At 28.9% G+C, this 19,352-nt stretch overlaps 1 protein-coding gene across 2 annotated transcripts in view; it reads right to left on the bottom strand.

Annotated features, from left to right (window-relative positions):
* LOC129956902 (carbonic anhydrase 1-like) overlaps positions 1-19,352 on the bottom strand; it is a 92,301-nt gene that overhangs the window by 49,152 nt on the left and 23,797 nt on the right. Inside the window, exon 1 of one of the 2 annotated variants that reach the window (XM_056068915.1) lies at positions 9,287-9,398. The exons of the other annotated variant lie outside the window; for it this stretch is intronic. Within the exon in view, the coding sequence (XP_055924890.1) occupies positions 9,287-9,320 (34 nt within the window). The 5' untranslated portion in view covers positions 9,321-9,398. Of the gene's footprint in view, positions 1-9,286; positions 9,399-19,352 lie in introns of those variants that run through there. 2 annotated transcript variants of the gene reach the window in all.

The following is a 19,352-nucleotide window of genomic DNA, read 5'->3' as shown; positions in this document are numbered from 1 at the left end:
AAACTTTAAAGAAAAAAAAGTTTACTTTTTTTATTAATTATTTGCGCAGTTTTTATAAAGTTCTATTTCGATAGCACTTTTTTCTTCCACTGAAAAAAAAAAAAAAAAAAAAACACCTAAAGAATAAAGTTTTTTTTAATTAATTATCTGCGCAGTTTCTAATAAGGAATCAGAAAATGATGCTGTACTACCATAAAATACAACATAAAATTATATTACAGGCGACTTGAATATTTAAGTCCCTAGTGATATTAACACATCATGCGACTTGACTTTATTAAAAAAAAATAGCCGTAAAAGTACTAAAATAACATGGACTAAACATCTATCAAATTTAATGTTCAAAAATACTTTGTTGGGAGAATCGTGAACATCACATTACGCACAAAAAAATTTATATGAAATTAAATAAAATCAATATTTCCGGGGAATTAGTTGGTCGCCAACTGCAATTCGTATTTAATAAAATATTATTATAATAAAGGAATAGGAAAAAAAATCTATAAAAACAAGATTTTGAAAAAACATTCTGAAAATAATTTCTACGTAAGTATTTTAAATGGTACGTAATTAAAAAAGTTTAATTAATTGAATAATGCTGGTTTATATATTAGCACTTTACACTTAGATCATAATTCACCATTCAAGACGGTGGATCATTTTGACGTTTTATTTATCTATTTACTTTAATTTTTATTGATAAAAATCCCCACAAAGTTGTAAGAAGATGATTACTTTTTCGGGGAAATTCAACTTAAAACAAATATATATATTTATTTTTCGGAATATTAAACAAGGTAAGTATTAGGGAGAATAACTACACATCGAATTACTTGTCCGGGGGCAAAAGGTTAAAAGCTACGACCAATAAAGAGAGCATATAATTCTTTCTTTATAGATCATATTAAAGTTCGCTTTTTTTATTATTTGAGAATTTTTTTAACCGGATTCTGGTGAAAGAAAAAACAATAAATGATGTCAATAAAAGACTAATTCAGTATAAAATGTGGATTCTAAAATAATGCAAAATCCATACAAAAATATTTCAGCTTAAAACTTATTTTAAAATAATTCTCATATAAAATTTTATACCAATCCCGTAATTCTTCAAAACCGCTGCTTATCTAAAACATTTACTATTTATTCTTAACTGGTTGGCCAAAAGCCAAAAGAAAGTCAAAGAAAAAGTTCTATCATAGCTCAAAGAATAGATGAAAATGAATCAACTAGTTTAATTTTTCTTATAAGAATGCAACACAGTGCAAAAAGTTTGCTCGAAGCCAAATAAATGAACAGTTACAGTTAGCTGCAAGCGGCAAAACGAGAAATAAAATTGCACCAGCAGAAAAATGCAAAACGAAAAGCATCAAAACTTTGTATCCATGCCAGAATCGGGAGCCAACAGGGAAAACGAGTTGAACTTCATTTAATTTTAACCGCGGTTGCGTGACGGACGTGTTGATCTTTTGCGTTTCGAACTGGAGCAAAATGTAAAACTTTACGACACGGTTGACAAGTATTCAGATAAGAAGGGATGAAAGTTTTAGAAAGTATCACTCATTCTGTCACCGGTGGATTAATAGGTTCTATTCCCTTTGGACTGATTAACTTTGAACTTGGAATTGATGCAATTTATTTTATCATAAAACTACACTGTATAAAGTATATCAAATAGGTTTTAAATATAAGACGTGAAATAACAGAAGTAGCATGCCAAAATATTTGGCTATGGCACGGTGATATTTTTGGCAAACAATCCAATAACGTTTTCTTAAATTATAGACTACTAGCCGCCTTTGGCGACCAGCCGGTTCGCCAATCTTAATGTTCATTAAAATTTTAATAATTAAATATTTCATGCAATTCCTACTTTAATAGCTTCTTCATCAAAATATTTTAAAACTTTAAATTTTCATTGTCATATAATTCATTCATAATATTATAAAGGCCTTTAGCCATAACGTAATATGTATCTCTCTAATTTTCTGTTAGCACCCGTAGAATTTATGTTTTAAATTAAAGTGGAAAGAATTTATCTTCAATTAATATAATAATATTTTTTACTGTAACAAAGCATTTTTTTTATAATCTGATTACTGAAAATAGAGTCACTCAACGTTTAAACTTTATGAGCACTAAAGAATATCTTTTTTAATTTATTTAATATCTCAAGAATTTGTCAACAAAATTTTCTTAGATTCATCATGAGGAGATCGATTCATTAACAATGTTTCATTTTAAATGCATCAAACACTAAGAAAATAAAACGAATCGTTTAAAATAAACGGTTGAAAACAGGTTTTAAAAAAACTACTTAAACGATGTACTTAAAACTATAAGCATATACAAAAAATATATAACTAACATCAATACATTTTAATTACAAAAGCATACAACGAACCTAAAAATAATTTAAATCCAGTCCGCATCCGTTGATAATAATTGTCAACACAATGCGAAATTCAGAACACAATGCGCATGCATGAATTTTCAACGCCAGTTGGGGTAACGCTATGCGGATTAGAAATTTTTAATTTCCTTTATTCTGTTTTATTTTAATTTAAAAGTACTTCAGAATGAATCTGAAACATGGATTAATTAACAATGTTTAATTTTAAATGCATCAAACATTAAGAAAATAAACAGAATCGTTTGAAATAATCCGCCGAAAAATGTTAACCCTAGCCTCATTACTGTTGGGAGAAAAAAAAACTGAAGCCTTACTCATTTGGCGGTGGGAAAAACGGAAGATTTTTTTGGCGGGAAAGTTAATTTTTAATTAATAATTAAAATTCTAATTAAAAATTCGAAAAAAGGAACCCCAGGTGCACATTCCCAACATCCAAGGTATACATGTACCAAATTTGGTAGCTATAGGTCAAACGGTCTGGCCTGTAGAGCGCCAACACACACACACACACACACACACACACACACACACACACACACACACATTGAGCTTTATTATAAGTATATAGATAACGGGTGGGACTGGCATTCGCAAAGCTTCCTCGTATATTCTTTAATAAATAACACTAATTATTACTAAAGAATAAACGAATATAATTTTTCTTCTAATATTCCACCATCTCCTGTAAAAAGATATGGTCCATGGTTAAGATAAAAGACGCCTTGCATGGTATTAGCATACAATAGTTACGAAATATCAACGTCTGATATGAATTTAGCATTTTTAATTATCGTGTGATTCTTGGCGAGTTTTTTGGCGATTAAATCCCAGTCATTCGATTAATAGTATCCGAAAATCGAATTCATGTTTTAGACGCGTTTTTTCTCAGCCAATTGAAACAAAAATGTGATATATTTAAGTCTTTATGTTTTAGAGCTATCGCGTTTAAATGCTTCTTAAACTATACTCTGACAGATGTTGGATCTTTTACCAAATTTGGTTCAAAATTTGATTGATACGTGCAATAAAGATGTTAAATCTGTGTACTGAATTTATCTATCTAGCTGTCATCGTTTTATAATTAAAAATGCTGATTTATATTCGAACAGCCGAACAGACAGACTTCCTCTGAATAGATTTTGCTCAAAATTTGATAGAAGTTTACAAGTTTGATGTAACAACCATATAACACATTTCATCCGTCTAGCTCAAAGTGTTTGAGTTATCTTTATCAAAAATAGACAAAAACAGGTGGACAGACAGACATTCATCAAAATCTCGAGCTCAGATTTTAAAACTGAAACTGAAACTTATTATATTCATTTTGACTCGAATCTTAGTTTTGTAGTAAGACTCTGACGAAATTAAATACCGTGGAAAAAGGTTTAAAACTCTTTAATTAGTATTATTATTTCATAATGAATTTATATGAGGAAACTTCAGTTTTACGTCAGCTCTTGTATTCTTTTCTATTAGTGTTCCCTTTTTAAAAACATTAAAAATGTTAACACTAATTAATCTCACAGAAAATAAACATAATAATTTAGTAATTTTAATTGATAAGTAGAAACCAAGTTTAGCTGCCACATCATAGAGTAAACTTATTTTGATCTTAATAATTTTAACTTCTAAAATTAAATGCTTAAGTTCGGAAATTGTATATAATATATTATGTCTTAAAACATCGTTTAATTGTTTAGAATTTATGTTTCAAATTATATTTATCTTTCAGGTACAAAAAAGAGAGCGAAAAAAAAAAAAGAGGAAGGGGGGGGGGAGGTTGACAACGAACTAATAAAATACACTTACATTATTCAAGGTATCTTATCATTTATAATACATATATTTTTAGCCCCTAAACTTACTGCTGTGACTTAATCTACAGCAGCTACAATGAAACTAAGCAATACAATAAAAGATGCACATTTAATATGACAATTATTTCAAAAAATAAAGATAAGCTTATACAGCTTGCACGTTTCATAGTAAATGTATCGTAAAATATAGTACAATAGTATCATAAAAGATTTAATCTAATTTTAATTTGTCACAATCACAATCTGAAAGCGATAAGAAAAATCGCCATGCTTTTAATAAAATACAGAAAGCCAGACATCATAAATTGGAGTTACTAACACATGCATGGTACGCTTCATATATGTTAAACAAATTTAATTCTAGATTTCGCAACACATTTAACATTTTCCCTCCCTTCCTTTGCGCAAAACCACCAAAATCTTTTGTTGAAAAAGCACAATTCAATTTCATCATGTGATTTGGACGACATTTTTCAAAATTCCATTAATTTTTTATCTATTTATTTTCAACAGCATTTTTTTTTTAAATGTCAACTTGAACTTGAATGCATTTTTTAAAATTTTTTCAAAGTTCAAAATGTGCAAAACTGACTTTTAACAAAAAAAAAGTATGAAAAACAAAAAGAAAATTATATTAAGACATAATTAACAGCGATTACGATGAAAAAATGGTGATTTTCAAAAATCCTAGTAAAAATTATTATCATACAGAAAACGTTACTTTAATTTTTTTTAAAAAAATTACAACAATAAAAATTGATACTAAGTTTTGATTATAACCATTGCAATTTCCAAATACAGAAAGAATAGATTTTCATATTTCTTTTTTAGAGTTCCCAAATTTCGGAAGAAAAAAAAAACTTGAAAGAAAAGAAAATTATGATTAAGTTAATACTTGATCACTAAAACGCAAAATAAATGAAAGTTCCGGCACTAAGGATTTCATTCAATCAATTCTACAAAAAGAACAAACTTTTTAATAAAGTGCGTATACCACACATTTAAAGCGCCAACACCAAAAACGCAAACTAAAATCATGTATTACTTCATGAAACGAAAAAAAAAAAAAAAAAAAAAATATTCAGCCTCAGTTAGAATTGTTCTGTCATGTCACAGTAACATAACCCATTCAATCAAACGCTGCACCTGTGTTTCAACTAACATGAGATTCTGCCCACTGGAATATTTCGAAAGCTTATTTTGATAAGGAAAAATATAAAAGAATTTATCATCATTTTAGCGCTGAAGTTGGGTAATATGTTACGAGAAATTGCATTTCTACACGAATTTCTGTGGATTCTGAAAATACCTCATTAATGAATTGGTGCGCTCTATTTAAAGACAACATTCTTCAATTTATCAATCTGAATGTTTTAATTTTGATTCTTAAAAACAAGATGTCTGGATAGTTGTAAAGTATCCATGGAAATTAAGAAACGTTATAAATAGCTACTATTTTACACCATGCTTTATTTAAGCATTGAATTCTCTAAATGATACATCTTTGAGTAGAAATTTCAATGCTTAATTAATAGCCTTTTGATAGCAATTTCAAAAATAAAAGATTTTTTTTTTTTCAAATGTTAAAAGCCGATGGAATATCTAAATTATTACATATATAAAAATGACAATAGTGAAAAAAAAATTTTAACTTATTTTTTATAGTTATTTATTCGTTTCGAGAGTTTTACTCGGCATTCAATTCAATAAAATATCAAAGCACTTTCAAAAACCAGAGGAAGTAGTCTCCGCAAAACTTTCTCGCATATTTTCTAATAATTATAAATTTGTGTTTTAGACTCGTTTTTTACCCAACCTATTGAAACCAAAGTTTGACACCGAACTACAACTGTAACCACAAAATCACCTACAAAATTTGATACATTTCAGTCACTGCGTTTTTCAGTTATCGCGTTTACATACTTTTGAAAGTACAGACCGACAGATGGTTAACCTCTTGTTGTATTTGACTCAAAATTTGATATGTATCTACACTATAGGCATTAAATCTCTGTGCCGAATTTTATTCACCTAGCTCTCTTAGTTTTGTAGTTATTGTGTTAGTTTTGTATTCGAACAGCCAGACTTCCTCTGAACGGATTTTGCTCAAAATTAAAATAATTACAACAAATTTTGTGGCGTAAAGATCATACATTAAATTGCATCGGTCTAATTCAAAGTGTTTTTGAATTATCTTTGTCGGATAGTCAGATATTTTCCAAAAAAAATGTGTTTTAGAGCCCAGGAAGGTCTAAAGCATGAAAATTCGTCAAAATCTCGGATTATTATTATTTTTTTTTTTTTTACGATTACAATACTTTTGCTATACTTGGAATATGAGAGAAGCCACACTTTATAGTTCGTGGACCGTGAGTCACAAAGTTTATCATTTCGCTCAGTTAAATTCCCTGAAGTATTTAAGAGTAATTTATATATTTGTCCAGAAGCTAATTTCGAATGCAAATATCCGTTGGAGTAAAATTTATAATTAAAATGAATTTTATTTAATTTTTTAAACAAAATTTCCAGAAAGAAATTGAAATGAATCCTTGGTTGTGTTTCGTGACACAAATATTTTTATATTCGAAAGTTTGCATTTGGTTGCAATAACTACTGCCATTTATCTATATGAAAATTTGACAAATGTTCTGTTTATCTATATGAAACTTTGATAAATGGTCTATTTAACCAAATGGAAATTTAATAAATGTTGTTTATTTTTTTTCCGTCATTTTTTTTATTTCTTAAACTTTTTTATACATCGCTGATTCGGAAATTTTTTGTCTTTATCTCAATTTTTTAAGTTTGTTTTTGTTTCAATATTATGTTTCAATTATTTTTAATTAATAATTCTATAACTTGATCATTTAAAATTTATTATTTACATAAGGATATCAACCTTGGATGATGGGATTAATTTGTATGACCGATATGACATTGAGAGGCAGAAACGAAAAGAATGACTAGATTTTTACGTTTACACGATAACACTGTTTTCAACGATTGTTCTGATTTTCATATCAAAATAACAACATCAAAATGATGATTTTATCATAACAAATGAACAGCAATTACAGCAAGCGAATCCGCAATGCAACATTTTTTACAAACTATTCTGATTTTCTATCTTATCACTACCGTTCAATGATAAGCGCTTGTTTTTGAATTAATTGGAATTTTTTTGTAGTATTTTTTAGCATTAAGAAACGGTTTCAATAATATAATTTTTGCGCTATTACCTGCGTTTCATTATGCTTATCCAAACAGTTTCAAGTGAATACTTCGTTCAACTCGACAAATTTGCAGAACATTCAAGCCTCCTGTGACAGGATAATTGATTCCGAACAGATCGAAACTATTCTGTTCGAGGAATTGATTATTGTTGCAACCGTGCTCTTAGAAGGCATAATGTAGCAAGTTTATCGCAATTTATGTACAGAGTTATAATGAAACTGTATTTTAAGAAATCCATATTCTAATAGGCTCGTTCAAGATTTTTCATCATATAATAAATGAAACCGTATTCCAAGAAAGCTATTTTCTAATTGATTCATTGAAGTTTCTTCATCATCTAACAAATGAAACCGTATTCTAGTTGACTTGTTTAAGTTTTTTCATCTTGTAATAATGAACAGCGTAAAATCAATATCATGAAATCAGAGGGTCGATTGTATTTTAAATCAGCAGTTTTCTCGCATATATTTTTATGTCAAAGTCATCTGAAATAATGTTTGCAAATAATTGTCACATTTTTCGGTAAATTTATCCTTGATATTTTGAAATTAATATTATTTCTACAATCCACATAGCTGCATCTGTGTATGAAAAAGAAATTAAATTGTGTCCTTTTGGAAGTTGATAACATTAAGTAAAATCAATTTTATTACAACAATTTAATTTGTATAAAATGTTAGCAATTAATTTTGAAAAAATTATTGATTTTTTTTAATTAATTATTATTTTACAGAAAACTAGTAATTTCTGATATCTACAAGTACATATGACAACAGCGATTAATATTTTAAAAGTAAAAAAAATTCTTAGAATGTTCAAGACAATGAATGCTATGGAGGAATTGCCACATAAAATAAAATAAAAAATATTAAACAGAAAAAAATTATTGCTCCTATTTTAATGTATAATGTCTAGCCTGTATTAAATTAAAATTTGCGAATGATAAGAATCTTGCAGAAATTTAACCACTCAAAAAATACTGCAAATCGATCAGCAACATCTCAAACCACAGCACGCGCATTTTTTTTTAAAGCAAAATATGAATTAACAACTATTAAAAATAAAACAATAAAAAGTTTGAACTAAGGTTCACAAAAAAATCATAATTAATCAAGAAAAATCAATATTTCATTAACATTTAATTCATTTAATAATAAATTAAAACAGCTTAAATTATATTAAATTTCAATTATTAATTTTGAAAAAAATAATTTTTAGGAGTGTTTAAAGTATTTTTTCAAAAATATATAATTTGTAGTAAAAATGTATCGATAAATTTGTGTTTTATTTTTATATATTTTTCTAATTTTTATCGCAAAAAATCGGTTGACTTTGATTTGAATTTTCGCAACGGCAATCCACTAAAATTTATGAAAGATAAAACTTATTATTCCTAAATTTAACCACTCTTAAATCTAAAATAATAATTAAAAAATCTTTTATTAAAATCTGAAACCAAAGAAGCGCATTTATTTTTTTAACAAAGTATGGATTAAATAAACTTTTAAAAATAAAATAATGAAAATTTTGCAACAAAGCTATATTAAATTTCTTTTTCCATTAACTACTATAAAAAAAAGTAAAGCCACACACACGCACAAGCGCCCGCAAAATAAATAAAAATCGACCGTAAACACTAAACAAAAATGATGAAAATAGGGAGAAAAAACACGTTTTCATTCCCGCTTTAATATTAAAATTCCTCCATTTCCATAACAACATTTTGCCAACCACCTGTCAAATTTTGAAGGGCAAGGAACATTCATTTCTCTCCTACTTCGACGACTACAGGGATGAGCGGGAGAGAAAAAGCAGTCTGCCTTACCGTTGTGATGTTCATATCCCCAGTCGGAAGCCATCAGAGAAGCCGTCAGATTCGGATGCAAGGTGACCTGAAACTGGTTTGCCTCCTCTTCTCAGCATCCTCTTGATCCGACGGACCGCCTTCCCACCTCCCGCGGCGCATGCGCAATGCCTCCTGACGGGGGGGGGGAGAAAATCATCCCGCGAAAGGATTCCACAACTGGACGTTTTGATGTCATTTATTGCTCCCCAAAGATGTTATCTTTATTTGTATCTCAAGCAGGTAAGCGTTTCATTAGAAATCTAGCCGCTTTTGGCTACCAGCTTGATCGTACAGTTTATTTACGTTTTATGCAATGAAACGCTTAACACTAGGTTTACCAAGAGGTCGTTTTGACCTCTCTGAGAAAACTTTTCGTTAATTTTCTTGAAGAAAATTATTGTCGTATTTTATGAGAATACTTTAATTAATTTCTACTTACATTTATAGGAAATATAATGGCAAATCTTATCTTTTTCTTCTTTTATTTTCGGCGGAATGCATATAGTATACCTACTTTCACCGAAGGGGTCATTTTGACCATTCGAATAAATATTGTTGAGAATACATACATTTATATTTAAATATGCAACTGCTTCATAAGGATGCACATAGATATAGGTATAAATATAAAAATAAGTATGTGTTTGTAAAATGTGCGTATATAAGAAGCAAGAAGACGAAACCGAAATTCAGTCAGATAGAAGCTATTATAGGCTGTTAGTAAGAAGACATGTAAGTCAATATTTTGGTAGAGGAATAGATGGTCTTGAAGACCTAGATTATAAAATAAACACTTTTTTTTAGTAAATAAATAAAGAGGAACTGACTTTTCATCACATTACGCCTCAACAAATATTGAAAATATAAAAGTTTTTTTCTACTTTAACTTCGTAATAGATAAGACAATTTGTATTTTTTTTTTTCTAATTAAATACCGAAAGGGATCATTTTGATCCCTTTAGTAGAAATAGGTATATGCCAACTCATGGTAAACCTAGTGTTAATATAGAGAGCATTTTTTTTGTTTTGTTTTTGTTCCCTTTATTCGACAGAAAAATATGAAATTAATTGAATCAATATGTTATATATACTACTATAGGAGCAAATTAAAAATGTACATACTACGAAATGAAAACGGAAGTGAAAATTCTATTTTGGAGGCAATGCCAAAGAAAACAATATTTTTAAAATCTAATTTTAATTTTGATAAAAAGCACGCGATTCAATGTTTTGATGGATGGATTTGAATTTAATCACGACATTAATATCTACAATTAAACTGTGCATTAATTTAATCAAAATTATTAAAATTAATGAAAAATTATACAGAAATGAAACTGATATAATTAAAAAGGTTTTGCGTTTTAAGAAAATGCAAAAATCACTTTTGAGGGAGTTTTGGAATTTTGGTGCGATTTCTCATTTGGCGACAGTTAAGCCTATTTTTGCGCTCAATGAAACGTTCCGTTTGACATTTATTTCTTTTACATATTGTTTTTTTTTGACGGAATGGAATTTTGGAACTCTCTTCAGAGTTGCCATAAATTGCAGCTCCATTATTTTGCGAAACGTTGAATTAAATACAGCTGTAAAAACGTAAAATATGAAATATATATAGTGATTTGTGCATATTTGACTGTTGCCATTCGGCAATAAATAAATAATAGAAGCATTTTCTGTGCCGTTAGCATTATATATCATTTTCAGTATAGAAAAGTTAAATATAAGAAAAATTGGAACAAAAAGTTAAGAATAAACATTTCTATACATGTATTTGGTATACTTATTTTATCGAAATAAGTTACAGAAAATAAAATAATGAAGTAAAAATCTATTTCTGAAAAATATGTTTTAGTAACTTTGATTAGGCATTACATTTTGTATTGGAAATTTTTACATTCTATACAGTCGAAATATCAGAGAATTCAGACATGATAAAAAAGAATGAGCTTTTAATATATGTATGTAATGATATCTCTAAATCTAAATCAAATTCTAATTAATTTCCTCATTTAACCCACATTAACTTCCATTCTAAAATGTTATCTTATTTCCTGATCCAATTCCACCTTTTTTGTTTAATTAATGCTACGAAATTTCTGTAAAAATAATTAAATCAGCAATTCGCGCGCTCTGAGTGAAGGGATAAAAATGTGTCGATCTAAACAAATTCTTTTAAAATATCCCTATAATTCCCTTACCTAAATCGACACGTGTAAAGAAATCCTTATCAGAATCTCACAGTATATAATCATGGGGGGAAATATTACGTTTGCTCCTGTGCCGTGCTTTCGACGTATCTCGTCGCTTCTTGCTTGTACTCAAATTATGCCTCCCGGGATAGAAAAAAGCGGAGTTTTAAAATTACAAAAGTGTCTTCTTTCTTCGGTCACGAAACTACTCAAAAATTATAGGTTTACATTTTATATAATTTTAATAATGTATATATATTTAATGATATACAACAGCAAAAATCTCAAACAGCACTTTCTGCAATTTTTAAAACTGTATACTTTGGCAGAGACTTTTGACTCTGTCGTCTGTAATAATATTTATTTTTATCATTGGGTTCACAATTTATGATCACGTGAAAGATGCAAAGAGCAACATTGAAACAACTGCACTGCATTACGCAATAAATTCATAATAATGCAATAATGTTTTCCAAGGATATTTTATAGGTTCTTTAGTACAATAACGAGCCAAGTTTCCTTTCTGGAGTCAAATCTTGTTATTAAGGGGATGGTGAACTTTGAAAAAAAAAATCGACGAAAAGTTTTAATAAGTTTCAACTAAAATAGCATACTTTAAATACTAAAATATACTTTTCGATAAAATAAATATTTGAAGTGCACAGGAAAAAAAAAAAACATTCATTGACTTTTCGCAAAACAATGTTTTAAATAGATTAAAATACTACAAGTGGCTAAATTTTTGAGGAAATTAAATAAAATTAATAATGAACTAAACATTAAAAGAAAGCTGTGCATGCATTTTTATGTTCCATATTCCCTTAAGTAGCTAAAAGTCAATTTTAATTAAGAAAAACACAAAATTCTTACGAAACTTTAGCACGTGTGCATAAAATATCTCGAAAAAATTAACTTTTAATTAGAATAACAAAATCGTATCCAGTGTTGTGCCAAATAAATTTATAGAGAATAATTAAATAAAAAGAAAAGAAAAAAATTAAAAATGAAGTCATTTGGAATATTTTGAAATTTCTATAATTGATATATTTTTTAATTTTTTAAAAATAAAATAGTTTGCTTTAAACGAGTTTTTTTTTACATATATGACGTATTTATATTTTAATACAAAGTGCATAACAATTTTCATCATTCTAAGAAAATAATTCGCAAAAATGCTTAATTTTTAATGCTCCATCATCTTCTTAAAGATGTGCAAGAAATGACCACATGTCAACTTAGGTTTCGCTAAAGGCAGAATTTCAAACATTAATTTTTATGATAAAAAATGACGAGTTCGCAAATTGTACAGACTAAGTCTATGGCAAAGGATACCGAAATGATCTGATTGGTTTAAGCCTTGGCATCTTTTTGGTAATGTTTTGCACTCATAATAGTGTAGTTTTCGCTTATTTGGCTCAAACCTTGTACCTTTCATTAGTTTTATGGAAGATACGAGTGAATATCAACACGATTTAATTTTTATTAATATAATTGTTTTCTCTAAATATTACTAGTAATACTACTAATACTAATTAATAAAAATAATAATAAATATTACTCATAATACTAGTATTACAAGTAACTAATTTTGTTTATGCACAGACGTATAAAAACTTAATGAAAGTAATGACTCAACATATGATGCAGCAATTAAATAATTCTTATTTTTCTATGATTTTCGTGCCTTTATTAGATAATTTATGCAGTCATTGAAACTTGTTGCTGAACGTTTGTTACTTTCCCAACAACTACATATGGGGAGATGATTATTTAATGCCCAAAACGAATAAATATGTAAGATTTAACGGAATATGTGATTTCGTAGCTAATTTATTTAGTTATATCAAAATAATATTAAGAAACACACACAAAAATGTTTTTTTAATGAATTGTAATTTTTATATTTCCTGAATTTAGGTTTCAGGATTTGATTTTTTCTGCTGTATATGTGTTCCAGATTAATATTACATGTAAACCGTAAAAAATGGGGGGGGGGGGGATAAATTCACAAATTTTATTTATTTTTATAAAAATATATTTCGGTATGGCATCTTTTTAGCAAAACATTACCAAAAAGATGCCAAGGCTTAAACCAATCAGAGCACGTCGGTATCCTTTGCCATAGATTTAGTCTGTACAATTTGCGAACTCGCTAAAAAATGCATTTTAATTCATTTCTGTGACTTGATTTACTCTAATTCAGTTATTTTTTCAAACAGATAAAACTGTACGACGGCGGTTGTTTTAATCCAAATAAATTGAAAGTTAATTTATTTTAAAATACAAAATACAATTGCTCGAATGCAGCCAAAATGATAAGATTATGACCACAATAGAGTATAGATAATTTGGGTTATCTAACATTTCAAAATCCCTCCCGGTTATTGATCCGGATTTCCGAATCCCAAATTAGATCCAATATCTGAAGTTAAATGGATGCTTTAAATAAACTAGGATAGTTACATAAACTAGGATAATAATTAGTTTGAAGAAGGAAAAAAATTAATGAATCCATTAAAATGCTTGCAATGATCGGTTTTGGATAAAATACTAATGGAATTTTTAAAATAGAATATATATATATATATATATATATATATATATATATAAAACCCTAAAGTAAGTGGCATAGAAATCGAGCTTATTAATAATAGTTGAATGGCAACAGTCAAATATAAACAAAATATCATATGGATCTTAGATTGCTTTATCCATTGAACATATTTACAGCTGTACTGAATTTTTAAAAAAAATTAATGGAGCTGCAAAATATTATTAGAAGTTTTCTGGAGATAGTTCGCCATGTCACCAAAGAGGACAGTCAGTCAGAGGAAAGAAGATATAAAAGAAATCAAGCAATAGGCTTCAAACAAAAAGTTGAATGAAGTGCAAATATAGGCTTAACCATTGACAGACAAGCAATCGTTTTAAGAAGTAAGATTAATGTACGGTTTCTCGCCAAGCATGTCAAAATCGTGCCAATCATCCAAAAACTCTCTAAAAGTCTGCAATCCCGGGTGTATAACAAACATACTAACAAACGACTTATAAAGTTGCAATAAAAAATTGTCAGCATTATATTTGGCGAGAAATGACTCCAAAAATTTTCAACTTTGGTGCCCATATATTAATTTTAAGTCTAGCTATAATCGTTATAACTTGCCGACAAAAATTAATATTCATATCTTCCAAAATAATTATCTTATAAAAAATGCTTTTCGTATTATCTTAAGACTAAAAAAAACTTTTTAAAATGCTATAATGGAATTCAAACTCCCAATCAAAACATTCAAGCACGCGCTTCTGCTAGTCATACTTTCAGTAACAGGTTTTTCATTGCTGCTTTTATTTCGTAATATATACATTCTGTAATGTGTTGTAAACTGTTTTAACTGAATTCACGTGTTTTAGTTGTGTTAAATTACAAAGTGAAATGTTTTTTAAAGAAATGCATCTCATATTAATAATTAACAGCCTAAAAAACCCAATTGTTTTGGTGAACAAACTGGTCGCCTACGGCGGCTAGTTATATAAAATTTGTTAACAGGTTGACCGTATGTTGACCAGTATATTCGCATATGCAAACACAATAACTCAAAAACGCAACGACTAGTTTGGTTTGGTTATATTAACGTCCCGTTTGAAGCAACACTAGGGCTATTTTGGGACGGACCTCGTAATTTTGAACCGAAGTCAGATGACGAGGACGACACCTGAGTTGGCACCCCCTCTCCACACCACACCAGCGGGAGGACATTTGGTCATGACGGATTTAACGTGCAACTGACCCCCTTACACGACGGTTCTTAGGTGGAATCGGGTCACGAATCTGAAACCCTCCGGTTCCGAAGCCGAGACCTTACCACCAGGCCACCGCGGCCCAACGCAACGACTGAATAAATGCAATTTGGTATATGAATCGTTTTACAAAATTTGTTAATTCTGTGTCAAATTTTGACTTTAATTGATCGATAAAAAAAAGCACCCAAATACGTATTTGATTTTTTTCACTCGACTACGAAACTAAAACGTTCATGTGCGGGACTATGGAAATAAAAATCTGAATACTCACGACCGCCGCTGGTCTTACTGAATTTCTGAGCTTTATCAAATAATTTCCGCACATCTGAATCCATCCGATCCTCCCGCAATTCAGATAACTGACAATAAAAGAAAACAATATCCTGGCGAATCAGCTGATCACTAAAGGCGGCTAGTAAGTTAATATGAATTAATCAGTTCATAAAATTTCATTTATTTTTATTTCATTTAAAAAAATACTTTTCAATTTGGCGCCTGTCCAACTATGTCATTTTGAATAAATGGGAGAAATACTCAACTTACAGAAAAGTCACAGAAAATATAAACTGACTATTAGATATGAAATCTGATAAAAATTCATTCGAAAACAATATTTCACGACACATTATAAGGTTTTATTGGGTTTTCTCTTTTTTCGTCCATAAAATGACTTCCTCTTCTTTATATTGAGTAAATATTTGACTTCCTATAAATCTGTTTTTCTCCCCAAATACATCTTCCTTATTTTGGCGTTCGTCCAATAAACACAACACAATACAATTTAACACCTGAGAGCGTGTGTGTTCAAGCATCTTTCTCCTATTTCTTTCGTTGTCTTTTTGTGATTAAAATTTTTAAAGAAGAAGAAGGAAAAAAAAATTGATATCGCACACTTATAAAATGCATAAACGTTATTTAAATTTGTAATCTACAGCAGGTCATTAGTTGATCGTAGTGTTTTTTATTTACTAACAATGCAGAATAATTTTTTTATTTGAAATATTTCTTTTATCTATTGTCTAATATAAAACAATTTAAGCCTTGCATTACAATTTTGATTAAGTTTTTGTGAATTATAATTAACTTTTGAAATTTATCTAATTCATCTACTATCAGTTTCTTTTAAATCTAATTAAGTTATTCATGGAACAACTTTTTTATATTCAAAAGTAGCTCTTTGGCTTTTGTATTTATTTAACTTCCTATTAAATGACTCATTCTATTCGGAACATTTGCTATTCCTTGCTTTATCTGCTATATCTGACCGTTTAAATCACTTTAAAAATGAAGCCGCCTTTTTATTCCAAAAGTAGTCTGAGGGTCCAAATAATAAATCATAATCATTATTATTTTTTATTCTTAGTATATTCTTGAATTTATAAAAAAACACTTCAGTAAAAACGAAAATATATAAACTTTCGAGTAATAAAATGTCTAAGCGCATCAATCAGAAGCATGATTAATGAAAACACTTGTTACGAGAGAAAAAAAAAAAAAGTAATAAATAGCTAAAAATTATTGTTGAAAAATAATTTTGTACGTTTTTTTTATGATAATAAAATGTGAATAAATTAAATTATAATACAACCTATTTGATTGCTTTTTGTCGAATAATCAATTTGTAACAAACATAGGAAAGAAAATACTACTAAAGTATATAATGGAACCCAGAAGGTATTTAAGCAATTCCTTAGCTAATTTTTTTAAGCGCCAGGGGTAATTTAAATAGAAGACTAAGAAAATTCAATTTTTTTGTTATTTTTTTATTGAAGAACTGTAATGGAACTAGTTATTTCGAATTTTTTTTCTAGCTCATTAAATACATATTTTGCATGATTTTAATTTTAATTTTTAGACAATTCGAATTATTTTCCTTTAATTTCGAATCAACTATTTCCCATTGTATTAAGATTTAATTTTAATACTAAAAATGTTTTTATATTTAGATTTAAGAATATGCCACGATTCTTCATCTACTAATTTCAAGATACATTCGATAACCGTTAGTTTTTAACTCCTTCGAACAGAAAGACGAATCTAACTCGTGAATCGAATCATCGCATTTTTAATTTTAAATCTGGAATTGAATGAATGTTTTAGCAATTTAAAATGCAAAAATCCCTTTAAAAGGCTTTAATATCTCAAATGCCTTTACATTATTATAGAAATTAAAATAATAACAAATTCCCCAAATAGGATGTATCATATAATTACTAAGTAAAATCGCATATCAAGGGGTAACCATGTGAAATCGAACATCATGACTAGTTAGTTCTCATTCGAAAAAAATTGAAAGATATAAAGGGCAGCATTTTTTTCTTCTTCATTTTAAACGGGTTTGTATAGGATGGAAAAAAAATCCATAATAAAAACTCTCACATTTGAACAAATTTCCCGTATGAGTTAAATTCTATAACTATACAGAATAGACGATATTAGTATTCAAACACCACCGACAGATATAGTTGCGCCGTAGCGACCCGAAGTAACAGAAAATAACAGCATTAACGGACGGATACACGGTCGGTGAATGAAATGTTAAGTGTAATAAGGAATTTTCGGAAACAACTGGGATTGCTCTCGAAAGGTGCCTTATTATTATTACACGACTACGCTCGCCCACACATGGCCTCGGTAACACGTCATTTAGTACAGCATTTTCAAAAGAATTTATTGGAACAGTTTCTTTACAGCCCGTATCTCGCACCAAGTGATTTTCCGCTCTCCAGACCGTTTAAGAGGCACCTGAGAAATCTCTATTTCAGAACCGATGCCGGAATTCAAGAATCTGTAATTATGTGACTTCGCGACCTGGAGCTTGATTTATTATATCCCGGTTTCGATAGATTGGTTTACTATGGACAAAAATGCTTCAGCAACTATGCTGACTATATGGAAAAGGATTATATACTGATATGTTTGTTAGTCTCTCCGATTTTGTGAATGAACCTTTTTTCTAAGAAGACTTGTTATTTTACTTTTTGAATTACTTATGTATATATAAGTCAGGCTTCACTTTACCTTTTGAGAGGCTCTTGATTTTCCCACGCTGTGTCTAAAACGTGCCAAGCCCACAACGCAGCACGCTCAACTTTTTCTATTTTCTACCCTATAAGTTTCCCACTCGCCGTGATTCAAATAAAGAACAAAGGGCATTTTTTTTTTAAATGTAGCATATTCTGTTACAATCATGGATGAATTTTTTCCCGTTATAATCATGGAATAAAAAGCTATTATTTAACGAGCACGTTTGTTTCTCTTTTATCGAAAATTTTTTTTTATAAAATGTGCCTTTTATTTTCTTGCATGACTTACTTTATTTATTTACTAGCTGATCCACGGCGCGTTGCTGCCGCAGAAGAAATAATTTTGGAAATATTGTTTGAGATTTGAAATAGATATCTTGTTTAACCCCTTCTAGGGCCGTGGGAAATATGCTTCCCACCAAATTTATTAATCTTTGTATGAAATTATGTAGGTTGGCATCAGTTCCGACACATTTTTTTTAGAAAGACAGAAACTTAGATGCTTTAGTTCTTTATCTTACACAAAATGATGTGTCTTGATTTGTCACTTAATTATTAATTAACCAAATTAATTAATTAATCAAATTAAATTTATCTTATAAATTAAATGAATCCTTTTTCTTATTCTAATTTCAAGTCTAAAAATATTTTAACATAATATGACTAGAAAAAAAATGGCCCTTTAAAGGGTTAACTAGGAATAATTGAAAGAGTGATATTTATTTTCTTGTCGGCAAAGAACACATTCATTGAAATTGAATAATATAATAATAAAGGAGAAGTAGAAATAATATTTATTCTAATTTCTGTCTTTATTATTCAAGTATACTTCAGGGTAGAAAATATTTGTCTTCGTCGTCAGTAGAACCGAATAAATTTCTTGGTGTCCGACATACAACTGGCCATGTGAAAAACGTGGATTTTCTAGGTTCAAAGTAATAAGTTGGCAAAGTTTTATCGCCGTCGGATGAACAGTACGGCGGTGCATAAAGTACGAACAAACATTCATTTTTATACATTAGATAT

The sequence above is a fragment of the Argiope bruennichi genome, chromosome 11, assembly GCF_947563725.1.
Source record: "Argiope bruennichi chromosome 11, qqArgBrue1.1, whole genome shotgun sequence".
NCBI lineage: Eukaryota > Metazoa > Arthropoda > Arachnida > Araneae > Araneidae > Argiope > Argiope bruennichi.
The sequence above is the reverse complement of the archived record's forward strand: the minus strand, read 5'-3'. Positions and strand labels throughout refer to the sequence as shown.